Source organism: Mixophyes fleayi, chromosome 4 (assembly GCF_038048845.1).
Source record: "Mixophyes fleayi isolate aMixFle1 chromosome 4, aMixFle1.hap1, whole genome shotgun sequence".
In the NCBI taxonomy this organism is placed as follows: domain Eukaryota; kingdom Metazoa; phylum Chordata; class Amphibia; order Anura; family Limnodynastidae; genus Mixophyes; species Mixophyes fleayi.
The window spans coordinates 265,274,497-265,287,801 of NC_134405.1; the positions used below are offsets into that span (position 1 = coordinate 265,274,497).

Sequence of the window (13,305 nt, forward strand, 5' to 3'; positions counted from 1 at the left end):
TGCTATTGCTATATTTGAATATATTGATTATATCTCTATTGTATTCATTCATACGATATTGCCGATGGCACTGCTCACCTTGTACTACGTTCCTAGTGTCAATATACTGAGACTGTTCTGTTGATCATCCAGTCATCATTAAATTGCTGATTGTACTTTTATCCTGCATCTGTTGTCTATCCGCTCTCTGGGTGTAGAACCTACTACCTTACCAGTGTGCCTACATTACACCAGTCACTATCACTCCCCTGGGACCCTGCCCAACACCCCTGGTAGGGACCGCGACCTGCGGGCGAACGTCACTGAGTCCAAGTCACCTTGCGGTGACCGTTGGTGAAAACCATTCACCCATTAGACTCCGCGCCCTGCTAGGGGTAACATCTGTTGGGCGGATTCAAGAGTCCAGAATACCAAACCGTGACACCCTCTTAAATCTAATTTGGTGAAGATGGTGGTTCTTCTGACACGATCAAACAATTCTGTGATTAGGGGTAAAGGATAACGATTTTTGATGGTAATATCGGTCAGACCTATATAGTCAATGCAGGGGCGGAGACCGCCATCTTTTTTCTTCACAAAAAAGAAACCTGCTTCGGCAGGTGAGGAAGATAGATGGATAAACCCCTTCTCAAGGTTTACCTGGATGTATTCAGACATTGATTTAGTCTCAGGGAGAGAGCGGGTAGGTACGCCCTCTAGCGGGTGTCTTCCCTGGCATAAAATATAAAATCGTTTGGAAAATCCCAATCTTTATGTGGTGGTAAGAAGTCAGCACCAGCTTTACTGAAGACATCAGAGAAGTTCTTGTAAGGTAAAGGTGGAAGCTCCTGACCAGACAAGACTGTGGTCCAAAGAGGTATGACACGCTGGAGGCAGGAGCCCTTACAAGATATACCCCAGGATGTAATCTGATATGTAGTCCAATCAATCTGGGGCTTATGTAACCAGAGCCAAGGTAAACCTAGGACTAAGGAATGTGAAGCTTTTGGAATGATAAGAAGCTTAAGCAATTCTGAGTGCAGAACCCCCACTCTAATGAGAGGATGAGTCTGCATGGTGATAATATTATTTGAGATGCGACTACCATCCACTGTCGTGATGTAGAACGGTCTAGGTAACGACTCTGTGGGTAACCACAATTCTTGAACCACTGTGGCAGTAATGAAGTTTCCCGCAACACCAGAATCGAAAAGAACTTAGAGGTTCTTGGTTCACTGAGCATGTTCAAGAGTGATTGTTAGTACACAATCAGATTTTTGTGGAGAAGAATTCATGCAAATGTCCTGGAGCTGCACAGCAAAGGCATGAGCTCGCCAGTTGAATCTCTGAAGCCCCTCTTCGGTTAAAAGAGAGCGGTTTACCTGCATGGGCTCATCATTTGGCGATGAGGACTGCCGGGACTGAATTTAGTGAAGCGGCTAAACCCTTTCACCCCTTCCTATCTCCAGGGCACATTCCCGAAAGCGTAAATCAACTTTAGTACACAGGAAAATTGGTTCATCAAGTGTAGAAAGCAGATCACGAGTAGATAGCTCATCCTTCATTTTATCGGATAAGCCACTCCAAAAGGCTGCAATCAGGGCCTCGTCGTTCCACTTCAACTCAGAAGATAATATTTGGAACTGAACCAGGTATTGGTCCACAGGACGAGAGCCTTGTCAAAGGCGTTGAATTTCTAAGGATGCTGATGTGGTTCTGCCAGGCTTGTCAAAGATCCAATGGAAGGCTGTTGTGAATTACCACTAACGAGTGGAATATGTAGGCAGAGATCAGCAGTATACAGGATATGCAGCAGACGGTGAACCACGGCTATTACCCCTTGAATGTGGAAGGATCAGTGGAGGTCAGCGGTGCATTCAGAGTAGATAGCAGGGATAAATCACAATGGAGAGAAGGAAGTTGTTGCAGGCCAGGTGAGACTCGAAGAACCAGCACTGAAAGGTGAGTGGAGGAGCCTTATAAAGCAGTACTGACTAATGGCTAGATAGGCCAGGTAACACAGGTGAGGCATAGCACAAATGCGGATTACTGCTGACAGCATGCACAAAGAGGGAAATTAGGATGAGGGCAGGTGTGCCGATGCACGAGTGGAGATACCCGGAGAGCAGTGTGTCACAAGCTGATTCACTAGGCAATGCATTGATCCAGCTCCTTGGGGCAGATCACCAGCGGGATTCAGTAGGCCAGGGCAAACTGTTATGCCTGAGGATCTGTCTGTACCCAGACTGGGTTGTGTCTCTGGAGCTAAACTGATGGATACGTGGACAAAGCTGATGGCCTGATAATGTCCCTCTGCATATAGTGAATGGAGTGCTGCAGATGGTGGTTACACTGGAAGGGGTGAGCAAACAGGAACTGAATTGCTAGACCAGACTGGAACCGGAATGCTGGACCGAACTGTAAACGTAATGCTGTATCCTGAATGCTGGAAGAGGATTGCTTTAACCGGAATGCTGGAAGAGGATTGCTATAACCGAAATGCTGTAACCAGAATGGAGCCGGAATGCTGGAAGAGGATTTCTGTAAGGAACAAGAGTGGATGGAACCAGAGTGTTAGAATGGACTGGAGTCAGAATGCAGACTGCACTGTCAGAGCTGGGTTAGTAGCAAGACTGTAGCAAGATAGTGAGACTGAAAACTGCTAGGAACCAAGCGGAAGGAGAGTGTATATGACATGATTGATAGACATAGGATGATGTTATTGATGAACATGTTCTATCTAAATGTTGTCTGAGCTAAAAGACATGCTTTGGACAAATGAACCTGTTAGACATGAAGAACTGTAGTAGAGTATTGTGTATAACTGATACATGTTCTATTGTACCCTTCCAAATAATGTATTATATGTTTTAATGTACTCTTGAAGGGCAGACAAAAAGGTTATCTCCAAGCACCAGAGGTACACGGTCTATAGTAAAAGAAAAAAAAAAATGTTTTGAGGATTAAGACTCTCTATTGTGATAACTTGTTTAGAGCTACAGACAGCGTGGTCATACACCAAGGGGGACTTGCATTACATAGCAATGAAACGTGGTACTGAGATCCTGCATATAAAATCTTTAAGGTGATAGTTTATTATAGTATCAAAGGGTGGAACTGTCGAAGTCGTATAATTGGATGAACGAAAGTATATTGGTTAATATTGTTTTATCGTGCGATTGCACTCAGTATGCCACGCTACACGTGGTATACTGCGATCGCACGGTAAAATACGCACGCACACACTCGCATTACAACATTTAGTTATTTATATAATTCATATTGGTTCTGTTATACAGTGATTTATGAGCAGATAGTATTTAGTTTATTATTAGTTTATATATTATGATTATATATACACTTTAGTGTTATTTAAGGTTCAGGTTATAGGAAAGGTGTCATGTCTGGTATCATATTAATCCCCTATTCATCAGCAGTTGTCCGGTTTATTAACCGAAAAGATCGCACATTGCATACTCTAGTTAGTGATGTTAGGCAATAAATACTTAAAGTGATCCTGACTATGAAATGCTAATAGACTAGTTGAAACTGGAGCCTTGGCGGGAAAAGTCAGAGCACAACCCTTGGAGAGATGACCCCCCACCTTTGGATAATTTGATTTGAACTGGCCTATGACCTGCAGCACTCTGGACCTTCCTGATACCTAGACCAACAGAAGCAAGCCACACCATCTCCATTGTTCTCACTGTAACACTGAGTGTATATAATAACAGCTCTCACTGGCACTCGTCAGTCTACTCTGACCACAGTATTCTGGAGTGAAATACTGTGTGCTGGTACCAGTGGGAGCGCAGCGAGGTATGTATTTATCTTTTGGTATTGGCTGTACTAAATTATAATCATGTATGGAATTGTTAAATTTTACATCTGCTAAAAATAAATTACTTTGTGCTTCCGAAACACAATACAATCGCCTATGCAATGCTTATTTGAAAACGCTAGAAATACTTTAATACCTGGACACTCAATTTTTGTTTGAAAAAGAAACACTTCAAGTAGGCACCACATACTGCTTAAAACTCTTCCTAGCTATGTAAAATATATCACAGCGTTGAAAGAAGTTGCTTCTGGTGCCTGGCTTTGCAATTGGAATGGAAAGAGTTGTTGCAGTATATAGAAAGTCACATAAGCCCTGTGCACTCAATTTTGATTGAAAAAGAAACACTTCAAGTAGGCCCTAAATACTGCTTAAAACTCTTCCTAGCTTAGTAAAATGTCTCAAAGTGGTGAGAGAAGTTACTTATTGTGCCTGGTTTTGAAATGGGAAAGGAATCAGTTGTTGCAGTATATAGGAAGTCACATACTCCATGGACCCTCAATTTTGATTGAAAATGGAATGTTTCAATTATGCCCCAAATACTGCATGAAACTCTTCCTAGCTAAGTAAAATGTTTCACAGCTGTGAAAGTAGTTGCTTCTAGTTCCTGGTTTTGAACTGGGAAAGGAAAACTTTTGCAGTATATGGAAATGTACGTAGAAACCGTACTCTCAATTTTGGCTGAAAATTAAAAATTTCAAGAATGCCCCAAATCATACATTAAAATCTTCCTAGCTTAGTAAAATGTTTCACAGAAGTGAAAGAAGTTGCTTCTGCTGCCTGGGTTTGAAATGGGACAGGAAACAGTTGTTGCAGTATATAGAAAGTCACATATTCCCTGGACCCTCAATTTTGATTGAAAATGGAATGTTTAAAGTATGCCCTGAACTCTGCTTTAAACTCGTACTTGCTATGTTAAATGTCTCAAAATGGTTAAAGACATTGCTTCTGGTACCTGGTTCTAAATGGGAATGAAAAAGTATTTGCAGTATACGGAACTATACATAGGCCCCAGACTCTAAATTTTGGCTGAAAATTAAAAATTTCAAGAATGCCCCCAAATCATACATTAAAATCTTCCTAGGTATGCAAAATGTTTCACAGCAGTGAAATAAGTTGCTTCTGGTGCCTGGTTTTGAAATGGTAAAGGAAAAAGTTGTTGCAGTATATAGAAAGTCACATAAGCCCTGTTCACTCAATTTTGATTGAAAAAAAAGAAACACTTCTAGTAGACCCCAAATGCTGCTTAAAAATTTTCCTAGCTTAGTAAAATGTGTTAAAGCGGTGAGAGAAATTGCTTTTGGTGCCTGGTTTTGAAATGGGAAAGGAATCAATTGTTGCAGTATATAGGAAGTCTCAATGTTGATTGAAAATGGAACGTTTCAATTATGCCCTAAATACTGCCTGAAACTCTTCCTAGTCATGTAATATGTATCACAGCGTTGAAAGAAGTTGCTTCTGGTGCCTGGTTTTGAAATGGGAAAAGAAAAGCTTGTTGCAGTATTTATAAGTCGCATAAATAAGCCCCATACACTCAATTTTGTTTGAAAAAGAAACACTTCAAGTAGGCCCCAAATACAGCTTAAAACTCTTCCTAGCTATTTAAAATATTTCAAAGCGTTGAAAGAAGTTGCTTCTGGTGCCTGGTTTTGAAATGGGAAACAGTTGTTGAAGTATATAGAAAGTCACATAAGCCCCGTACACTCAATCAAGTAAGCCCCACATTCTGCTTAAACTCTTGCTACCTAAGTAAAATGTCTCAGATCAGTGAACGTTGCTTCTGGTGCCTGGTTTTGAAATGGAAAAACAGTTGTTGCAGTATATAGAAGTTACATAAGCCCCATACACTCAATTTTGATTGAAAAAGAAAGACTTCAAGTATGCCCCAATTACTGCTTAAACTCTTGCTAGCTAAGTAAAATGTTTCAAAGCAGTGAAAGTTGCTTCTGGTGTCTGGTTATGAAATGGGACAGTAAACTAGATGCACTATATAGAAAGTCAAATAAGAACTGTACCCTCAATGTTGATTGAAAAAATAACACTACAAATATGCCTCACATACTGCTTAAAACTCTTCATAGCTAAGTAAAATGTCTCAAAGCGGTGAAAGAATTTGCTTCTGGTGCCTGGGTCTAAATGGAAAAGGAAAACTATTTGCATTATATGGAAATTTACATAAACCCCGTACACTCAATTTTGGCTGAAAATTAGAAATTTCAAGAATGTCCCAAATTATACATTAAACACTTCCTAGCTAAGTAAAATATCTCAAAGCGGTGAAAGAAGTTGCTTCTGGTGCCTGGTCTTGAAATGGGAAACAGTTTTTGCAGTATATAAAAAGTCACATAAGCCCCGTACACTCAATCAAGTATGCCCCACATACTGCTTAAACTCTTTCAAATTCAAATCTAATATATTAGTGAACTGTGTAACTGATAGAGCATCATTGAGGATAAAGTGGGTTGCTCATGAAGGATTTGCGCATAAAAGTATGACCCACCTAATGTGCCCCAATTCTGCTCCTGTTCTTTAATCTTAACTCAGTATAGAAGTTGTTTATATATTAGATTTGAATTTGGCACCAAGCACCTACTGTTGAAGTCACACTCAATCATGACCTTCCGTGAAACATTTCAGTCCAGCTATAACTAGTAACAGTCACACGTATTAAATAGGTAGAACAAATATTGAAGTAAATGAATAGATTAAAAACCCAAAAATTAATCGCTACGAGCAGGGTTCAAATCTGCACGTGGAGACTACATTGCATTTTAAGTCCAACACCTTAACCATTCGGCCATCACAGCACCAAGTGATTTTAGCTGCTGAGATTTTCTATAAGAGGCTGACCTGTCACATTCACTTCAGTCCGTCCTTATGTGTTTAATGATAGACACCCGGTATTAAAGTATATTATTTATTTATGCATGACGGGCAGATCCCTAAATCTGAGGTTGTACTCCTTATTTCCGCTTTTCCTTTTGCAAGTACCCATGGGTCTGTACATAAACTATCTTTATCGCCCTCCGGTGGCCACTGTGGAGAATTGCTTAGTGCTTCTATAGACAATGTAAGGCAGGGGATTTCACCAATGACTTCCCAGAGAATGGTACAGATTTGGCCTTGGACGAAATAACCGATGCTCCTTAATCATATTTCACTATTCAGTGTGGTGTAAATGCTTTTTTTGTTCCTTTGAGACAGATGTTTATTGTTGACACATTACTTGCGTCACAATTGCCCTGCTCCAGCTGCACACATGCCATTTTAGTACAGAGGTATGCAACCTATGGATATCCAGTCGTTGTGGAACTGCAAGTGCCATCATACCAACCTGGACTACAGGGCTACAGGTTTAGTAAAGCCTGAATAAGTTGCAAGATTTTTTAGGTTTTTTTTTGGAACAGTTCTGATTGTTCTCAGCACTGTCCAATGTGGTGATCTACTTTTATCATGCAATGATAAAAGCTGAAGTATATTATTTGTATGGTACTGTGCATACTGGTTACATATAGAAAGAGTCTTTCCACTTTCTCAGCCTGAAACCTCGGTCATGACAGTATATGTGAAAGAAAATCTACAGCGGGGCTTCATCAGGCCGCCAGTCTCTCGAGCCGGAGCGGGCTTCTTTTTTGTCAAAAAAAAGGACGGGTCTCTCCGCCCCTGTATTGATTACTGAGGTCTCAATGCAGTCACGGTAAAAAAATCCGGTATCCTATACCTCTCATCATCGAGTTGTTTTACCGCATCAAGGGGGCCAAAGACTTCTCGAAACTAGTCCTATGAGGGGCCTACAACCTGATCCGCATACACTCCAGAGACGAATGGAACACAGCATTTAATACCCGTGACGGTCATTACGAGTACTTAGTTATGCCCTTCGGACTTTGTGATGCTCCAGCTGTCTTCCAAAGTTTCATTAACGAGATCTTAAGAGACCTGCTCTATTCATCTGTGGTCATCTACCTGGAATACATCCTCATCTTCTCCCAGGATGCTCATTCACATCACCTACATGTCATTGAGGTTCTGTCTAGGCTGAAGAAGAACCAACTGTATTGTAAGTTAGAGAAGTGCTCCTTTGAAGCTTCCTCCATGCCATTTCTAGGGTATATCATCTCCGGTTCTGGGTTACAGATGGACCCTGAGAAAGTTCGAGCAATCTTGGATTGGCCACGTCCCGCCACCCTCAAAGCGGTGCAACGCTTCTTAGGGTTCTCAAACTACTACAGACAATTTATCCAGGGGTATTCCACCATTGTTGCACCCATCACAGCCTTCACGAAAAAAGGGGCTAATACCAAGGATTGGACGGAGGAAGCCTTAGAGGCATTCACATTTCTGAAACGGGCCTTCTCTTTTGCACACATCCTCAGACAACCCAATATCTCGCAACCATTTTTTTTTAGAAGTGGACGCCTCTGCTATTGGAGTAGGAGCAGTACTCGCCCAGAAGTATCCTCCTAACAAACTTCTTCCTTGTGCCTTTTTCTCCCGCAAGTTTCTACCCACAGAACAGAATTACACGATTGGAGACAGGGAGCTGTTGGCCATGAAGTAGGCACTGTCAGAGTGGCATTATCTTTTGGAGAGGGCTCAGCATGCGGTTACCATATTTACTGACCATTAAAATTTGTTATACCTACAGTCTGCTCAGTGCCTCAACCCTCGCCAGGCCCGTTGGTCACTGTTTTTCTCTCGTTTTAACCTCCGTATGACCTTCAAGCCAGGTCATCTCAACAAGAGAGCAGATGCACTTTCCAGTGCCTTCAACTCTGACCTGAACTCTGATCTACCTCTCAGTCGTCCCATCTTGGATCCTAAATGTTTGCTAGGACTCACTACGACCAATTCTCCTCCTCCTGGGAAAACATTTGTCCCTGCTTCTCTTCTGAAAAAATTACTCCGCTGGTGTCATGCCTCCAAATTCTCCAGACACGCGGGGTTTCTCAAGACTTGATATCCCGCTCCTATTGCTGGCCAAATATTCGATCAGACCTCAAAGATTTTGTAGCTGCTTGTAACGTATGTCCTCAACACAGAAGTCCTTGTGTGAGTCCTATGGGTCCATTACAACCCTTGTCCATACCCACCAGGCCCTGGACTCATATCAGTATGGACTTTGTTACTGACCTTCCACACAGTAAAGGATGCAATACCATTTGGGTCTAAGACGGCCCACTTTGTTCCTTTGACAGGTCTGCCATCCTCATCAGTCCTCGCTCAAAACTTCCTAAAAGAAATCTTTTGTCTGCACGGTTGTCCCATGGAAATTGTATCTGACAGAGGGGTTAAATTCACTTCTAAGTTCTGGCGTGCCCTCTGTAAATTCCTCGGTATACAACTCAACTTTTCCTCGGCCTATCACCCACAATCAAACGGCCAAACTGAAAGGGTGAATCAGGATCTGGAGACATTCATCAGGTTATTCTCTTCTGCCTTCCAGGACAATTGGGTTGACCTCCTCCCATGGGCCGAGTTTGCGCATAACAATCTCTTCCATGAGTCTTCTGCTTCTTCGCCATTCTTTACGGTTACTGGGCTTCATCCTCTGTTTCCAAAATGGTCTCCTCTCCCACCCACCCATGTTCCGGCTGTTGAGGATACTATTTGTGACTTTTCCACCATATGGACTAAAGTGGTTGCAAATCTTAAAAAGTCTTCCTCACGGAAGACAAGAGGCGCCGAGCTGCTCCAGCACTCAAGGTGGGAGACAAGGTCTGGCTATCAACTCGGAATATGCGCCTCAAGGTTCCCTCCATGAAGTTTGCTCCTCGCTTCATTGGACCCTATAAAATACTTTGGGTAATCAACCCAGTGTCCTACAAGCTTCAGCTGCCTGCTTCCCTTCATATTTCCAACTCCTTCCATATTTCTCTTCTCAAACCCCTCATTATCAATAGGTTCTCCGTTCCAGTATCCACCTCCACAGTACCCAAATTTTCTCAGCAGACCTTGAGATCACACAGATCCTGGATTCCAAGATCTCTAGAGGAACCACCAAGTATCTGGTAGATTGGAAGGGCGTTGGTTCAGAAGAACGCTCTTGGGTCAACGCTTCTGACACCCATGCTCCAGCTTTGCTCTGAAGATTCCATGCTCAGTTTCCACTGAAGACTTCGTCTTAGCGTCCAGTGGCCACTTTTAAAGGGGGAAGTATTGTAACACTCCAGTCCCAACAGATAGTACCTGTTTCGTTACCTGCAGTCAATTCATCTGGAAACTGCCATTTCCCAGCATCAGACATTCTCCAGTTCATTCATTCAGCTATATTCAGATCTGTGAATGAACCTGTAAAAAGCTGAAATTTGTGGAGAATGTTGGAAATGTCATCCTAGACAAGAATTATGTAAAATGCTTCATGTAAGTCATTGCTTCCAAGAGAGAGTAAAAAGTTTAAGTTCAGGAGTGGAGAAATGCATTGTTTTCTCTTGGAATTGAAAAGTGACTGTTTTTCGCAATTTCTCCTGCTGAGAAAGAGGTAGAAAGCTGAAAATTGTGGACAATGTTGGTAATGTCATCCTAGACAATAATTATGTAAAACGATTCATGTAAGTCATTGCTTCCAAGAGAGAGTAAGAAGTTAAGGTGCAGAAGTGTAATAATGTATTGATTTCACAGGAAAATGAAAAGTGACCTATTTTGCAAGTTTTCTCTTGTTGAGAAAGAGGTAGGAAGCTGAAAATTGTGGACAATGTTGGTAATGTCATCCCAGTTAAGAATTATGCAATTTGATTCATGTAAGTCATGGCTTCCAAGAGAGATTAAGAAGTTTAGGTGCAGGAGTGGAAAAAATGCATTTATTTCAATAGGAAATGTGAATGGACCTGTAGAAAGCTGAAAATTGTGGACAAATTTGTAAATGTACCCTAGACAAGAATTATGTAAAATGATACATGTAAGTCACTGCTTCCAAGAGAGAGTAAGAAGTTTAGGTGCAGGAGTGTAAAAATGCATTTATTTCAATAGGAAATGTGAATGGACCTGTAGAAAGCTGAAAATTGTGGACAAATTTGTAAATTTACCCTAGACAAGAATTATATAAAATGATACATGTAAGTCACTGCTTCCAAGAGAGAGTAAGAAGTTTAGGTGCAGGAGTGGAAAAATGAATTGATTTCCTTAAGAAATAAAAATTGACCTGTTTTGCAAGTTTTCTCCTGTTGAGAAAGAAGTAGGAAGCTGAAAATTGTGGACAATGTTGGTAATGTCATCCTAGAAAATAATTATGTAAAATGATTTATGTAAGCCATGGCTTCCAAGAGACAGTAAGAAGTTTAGGTGCAGGAGTGGAAAAATGCATCTATTTCAATAGGAAATGTGAATGGACCTGTAGAAAGCTGAAAATTGTGGACAATGTTGGAAAGGTCATCGTAGACAAGAATTATGTAAAATGCTTCATGTACGTCATTGCTTCCAAGAGAAAGTAAGAAGCTAAGGTGTAGGAGTGTAATAATGCATTGATTTCAATGGGAAATGAAAAATGACCTGTTTTGCTAGTTTTCTCCTGTAGAGAAAGAGATAGGAAGCAGAAAAAATTGTAGGCAATGTTGGTAATGTCATTATAGACAAGAAGTATGTAAAATGATTCATGTAAGTCACTGCTTCCAAAACAAAGTAAGAAGTTTAGTTTTAGGAGTGTAAAAATGCAATGATTTCAATAGGAAATGTAAGTGGACCTGTAGGAAGCTGAAAAATGTGGACGATGTTGGAAATGTTATCCTGGACAAGAATTATGTAAATGATTCATCCGAAGGAGCTTATTAGTTTTCCAAGACAAGTGGTGTAGATAGAGAAAAGCAGAGGACCTAGGACTGAGCCTTGTGGTACTCCAACTGATAAAGGAAATGGAATGGAGGTTGTTCCAGAGAAACTAACACTGAAAGAGTAGATTAGATAGATAGGATGAGAACCAGGATAGGACAGTGTCTTGAAGACCTAGGATTGTAACGTTTTAATGAGGAGAGTGGTCAACAGTGTCAAATGCAGTAGAGAGATTCTAGAGAATTAGAAGAGAGCAATGGCCTTAAGTTTTAGCTGTGATCAAATCATTGACAACCTTGGTTAGCGCAGTCTCTGTGTGGTGTTGAGAGTGAAAGCTGGACTGAAGCGAATCCAGTAGGTTGCTTGCAGAAAGGAAGTGTGTGAGGCAAGTGTAGACAATTCTTTCGAGAAGGTTGGAGGGACATGGTAGCTGAGAGATGGGGCGTTAATTTGAGAGAGAATTTGGGTCAGAATTTAGTTTTTTCAGAATAGGAGTAATCACTGAGTGCTTGAATAGTGATGGAAAGATACCAGTAGAGAGAGATAAATTACAGATTTTAGCTAGAGGTGGAATGAGGACAGGAGGTAGAGTAGGAAGATAAGAGAGTAAAAAAATCCTCTTTATTTGTGGGATCAAATGAAGGGAAGAGAGGGTGTCAGAATGTGCTAGGAAGTAATTGAGCTGATTCCTAGTTGAGGGAATTGATACTATTTTAATTTGGATCTTATCAATCTACTCCTTAAAAAATGAAGCAAGATCCTAGCGATGGTAATCGTAGGGTATGGGGTGGGATGGATTAGAAGAGATTTAAATGTCTTAATAAGGCGTTTGGTGTTAGAAGTCTGAGGATAAATGAGAGATTGAAAGTATGTTTGTTTAGCAGTGTTCAGAATTGTATTTTGCAACTTGGCCAGTAAAGTGTGAGCACCTGTCTTAATTGATAGTGAGTGGAATGTCAAACCTTGGAATAGAATCTTTCAACAATTTCTAGATGGTGGTAGATAGTGTACTAAGGTCGATTCGTATGTGCGGTGAGCAGGTACCCACTGTTATCATACACAGCCACCTCAGTACACCTTCCACTTTGTTATATAATCCCTCTCCACTCCTGCCTAATGTGACTGTCTAATAAAACGTTTTTTACTCTCCCATCCCTCACCTTTACTGAACTAACTACTTCCTATTCCCAGTATATATATAAACTGAAAATCTCATCTTCTCATCCTCTTCTATTCTCATATGTGCAACTGTGCCTGTATTTTTTTAAAAAAGAAAGAAGTATGTAATAGGACTTTTTTGCTGTAACCTGTGTTTAGTTGCTGCTCATTCAACCATTTTTATGACTGTGGCCTGGGTCTCATGTAGCCTGAGTAAGCTCCATAGTCCCAACCTCCCTTCTCTGATCAGCTGTCCCATTAGCACAGTTGTAACTTAAATTGAAATCAGCCTCACTATATCATTGCATTCATTCTTGGGGGAGACGCAATAAGGGCATAACATTAACATTCAGACAGCGGAGATGCACCAGGGAGATCCAGTAGAATGGTCAGAGACAAGCCGGGACAATATGGCTTGGTCTGCACGGTAAACAGCGAGATCCAAGAGAGTATTCACAAACAGCAGGGGCAAACACAGGAATGCAATTAAAACCAGGGATAATCAGAAGCAGAACAGGAACATGCCAAAATCATACAATGGAGATCAATACAGAGGCAATAGGAAA

General features: G+C 41.1%; 1 protein-coding gene across 1 annotated transcript; it reads left to right on the forward strand.

The window, feature by feature from the left end:
* The first annotated feature begins 7,690 nt into the window (after window positions 1-7,690).
* LOC142150820 (uncharacterized) lies at window positions 7,691-8,284 on the forward strand. Its single transcript, XM_075206005.1, has one exon. It carries the CDS (start codon window positions 7,691-7,693, stop codon window positions 8,282-8,284), a length of 594 nt encoding a protein of 197 aa, XP_075062106.1.
* Window positions 8,285-13,305: the final 5,021 nt, after the last annotated feature.

What these genes read in the sequence shown, in the direction of transcription:
- LOC142150820 (XM_075206005.1), top strand. Translation starts at nt 7,691, where the DNA reads ATGCCCTTCGGACTTTGTGATGCTCCAGCTGTCTTCCAAAGTTTCATT.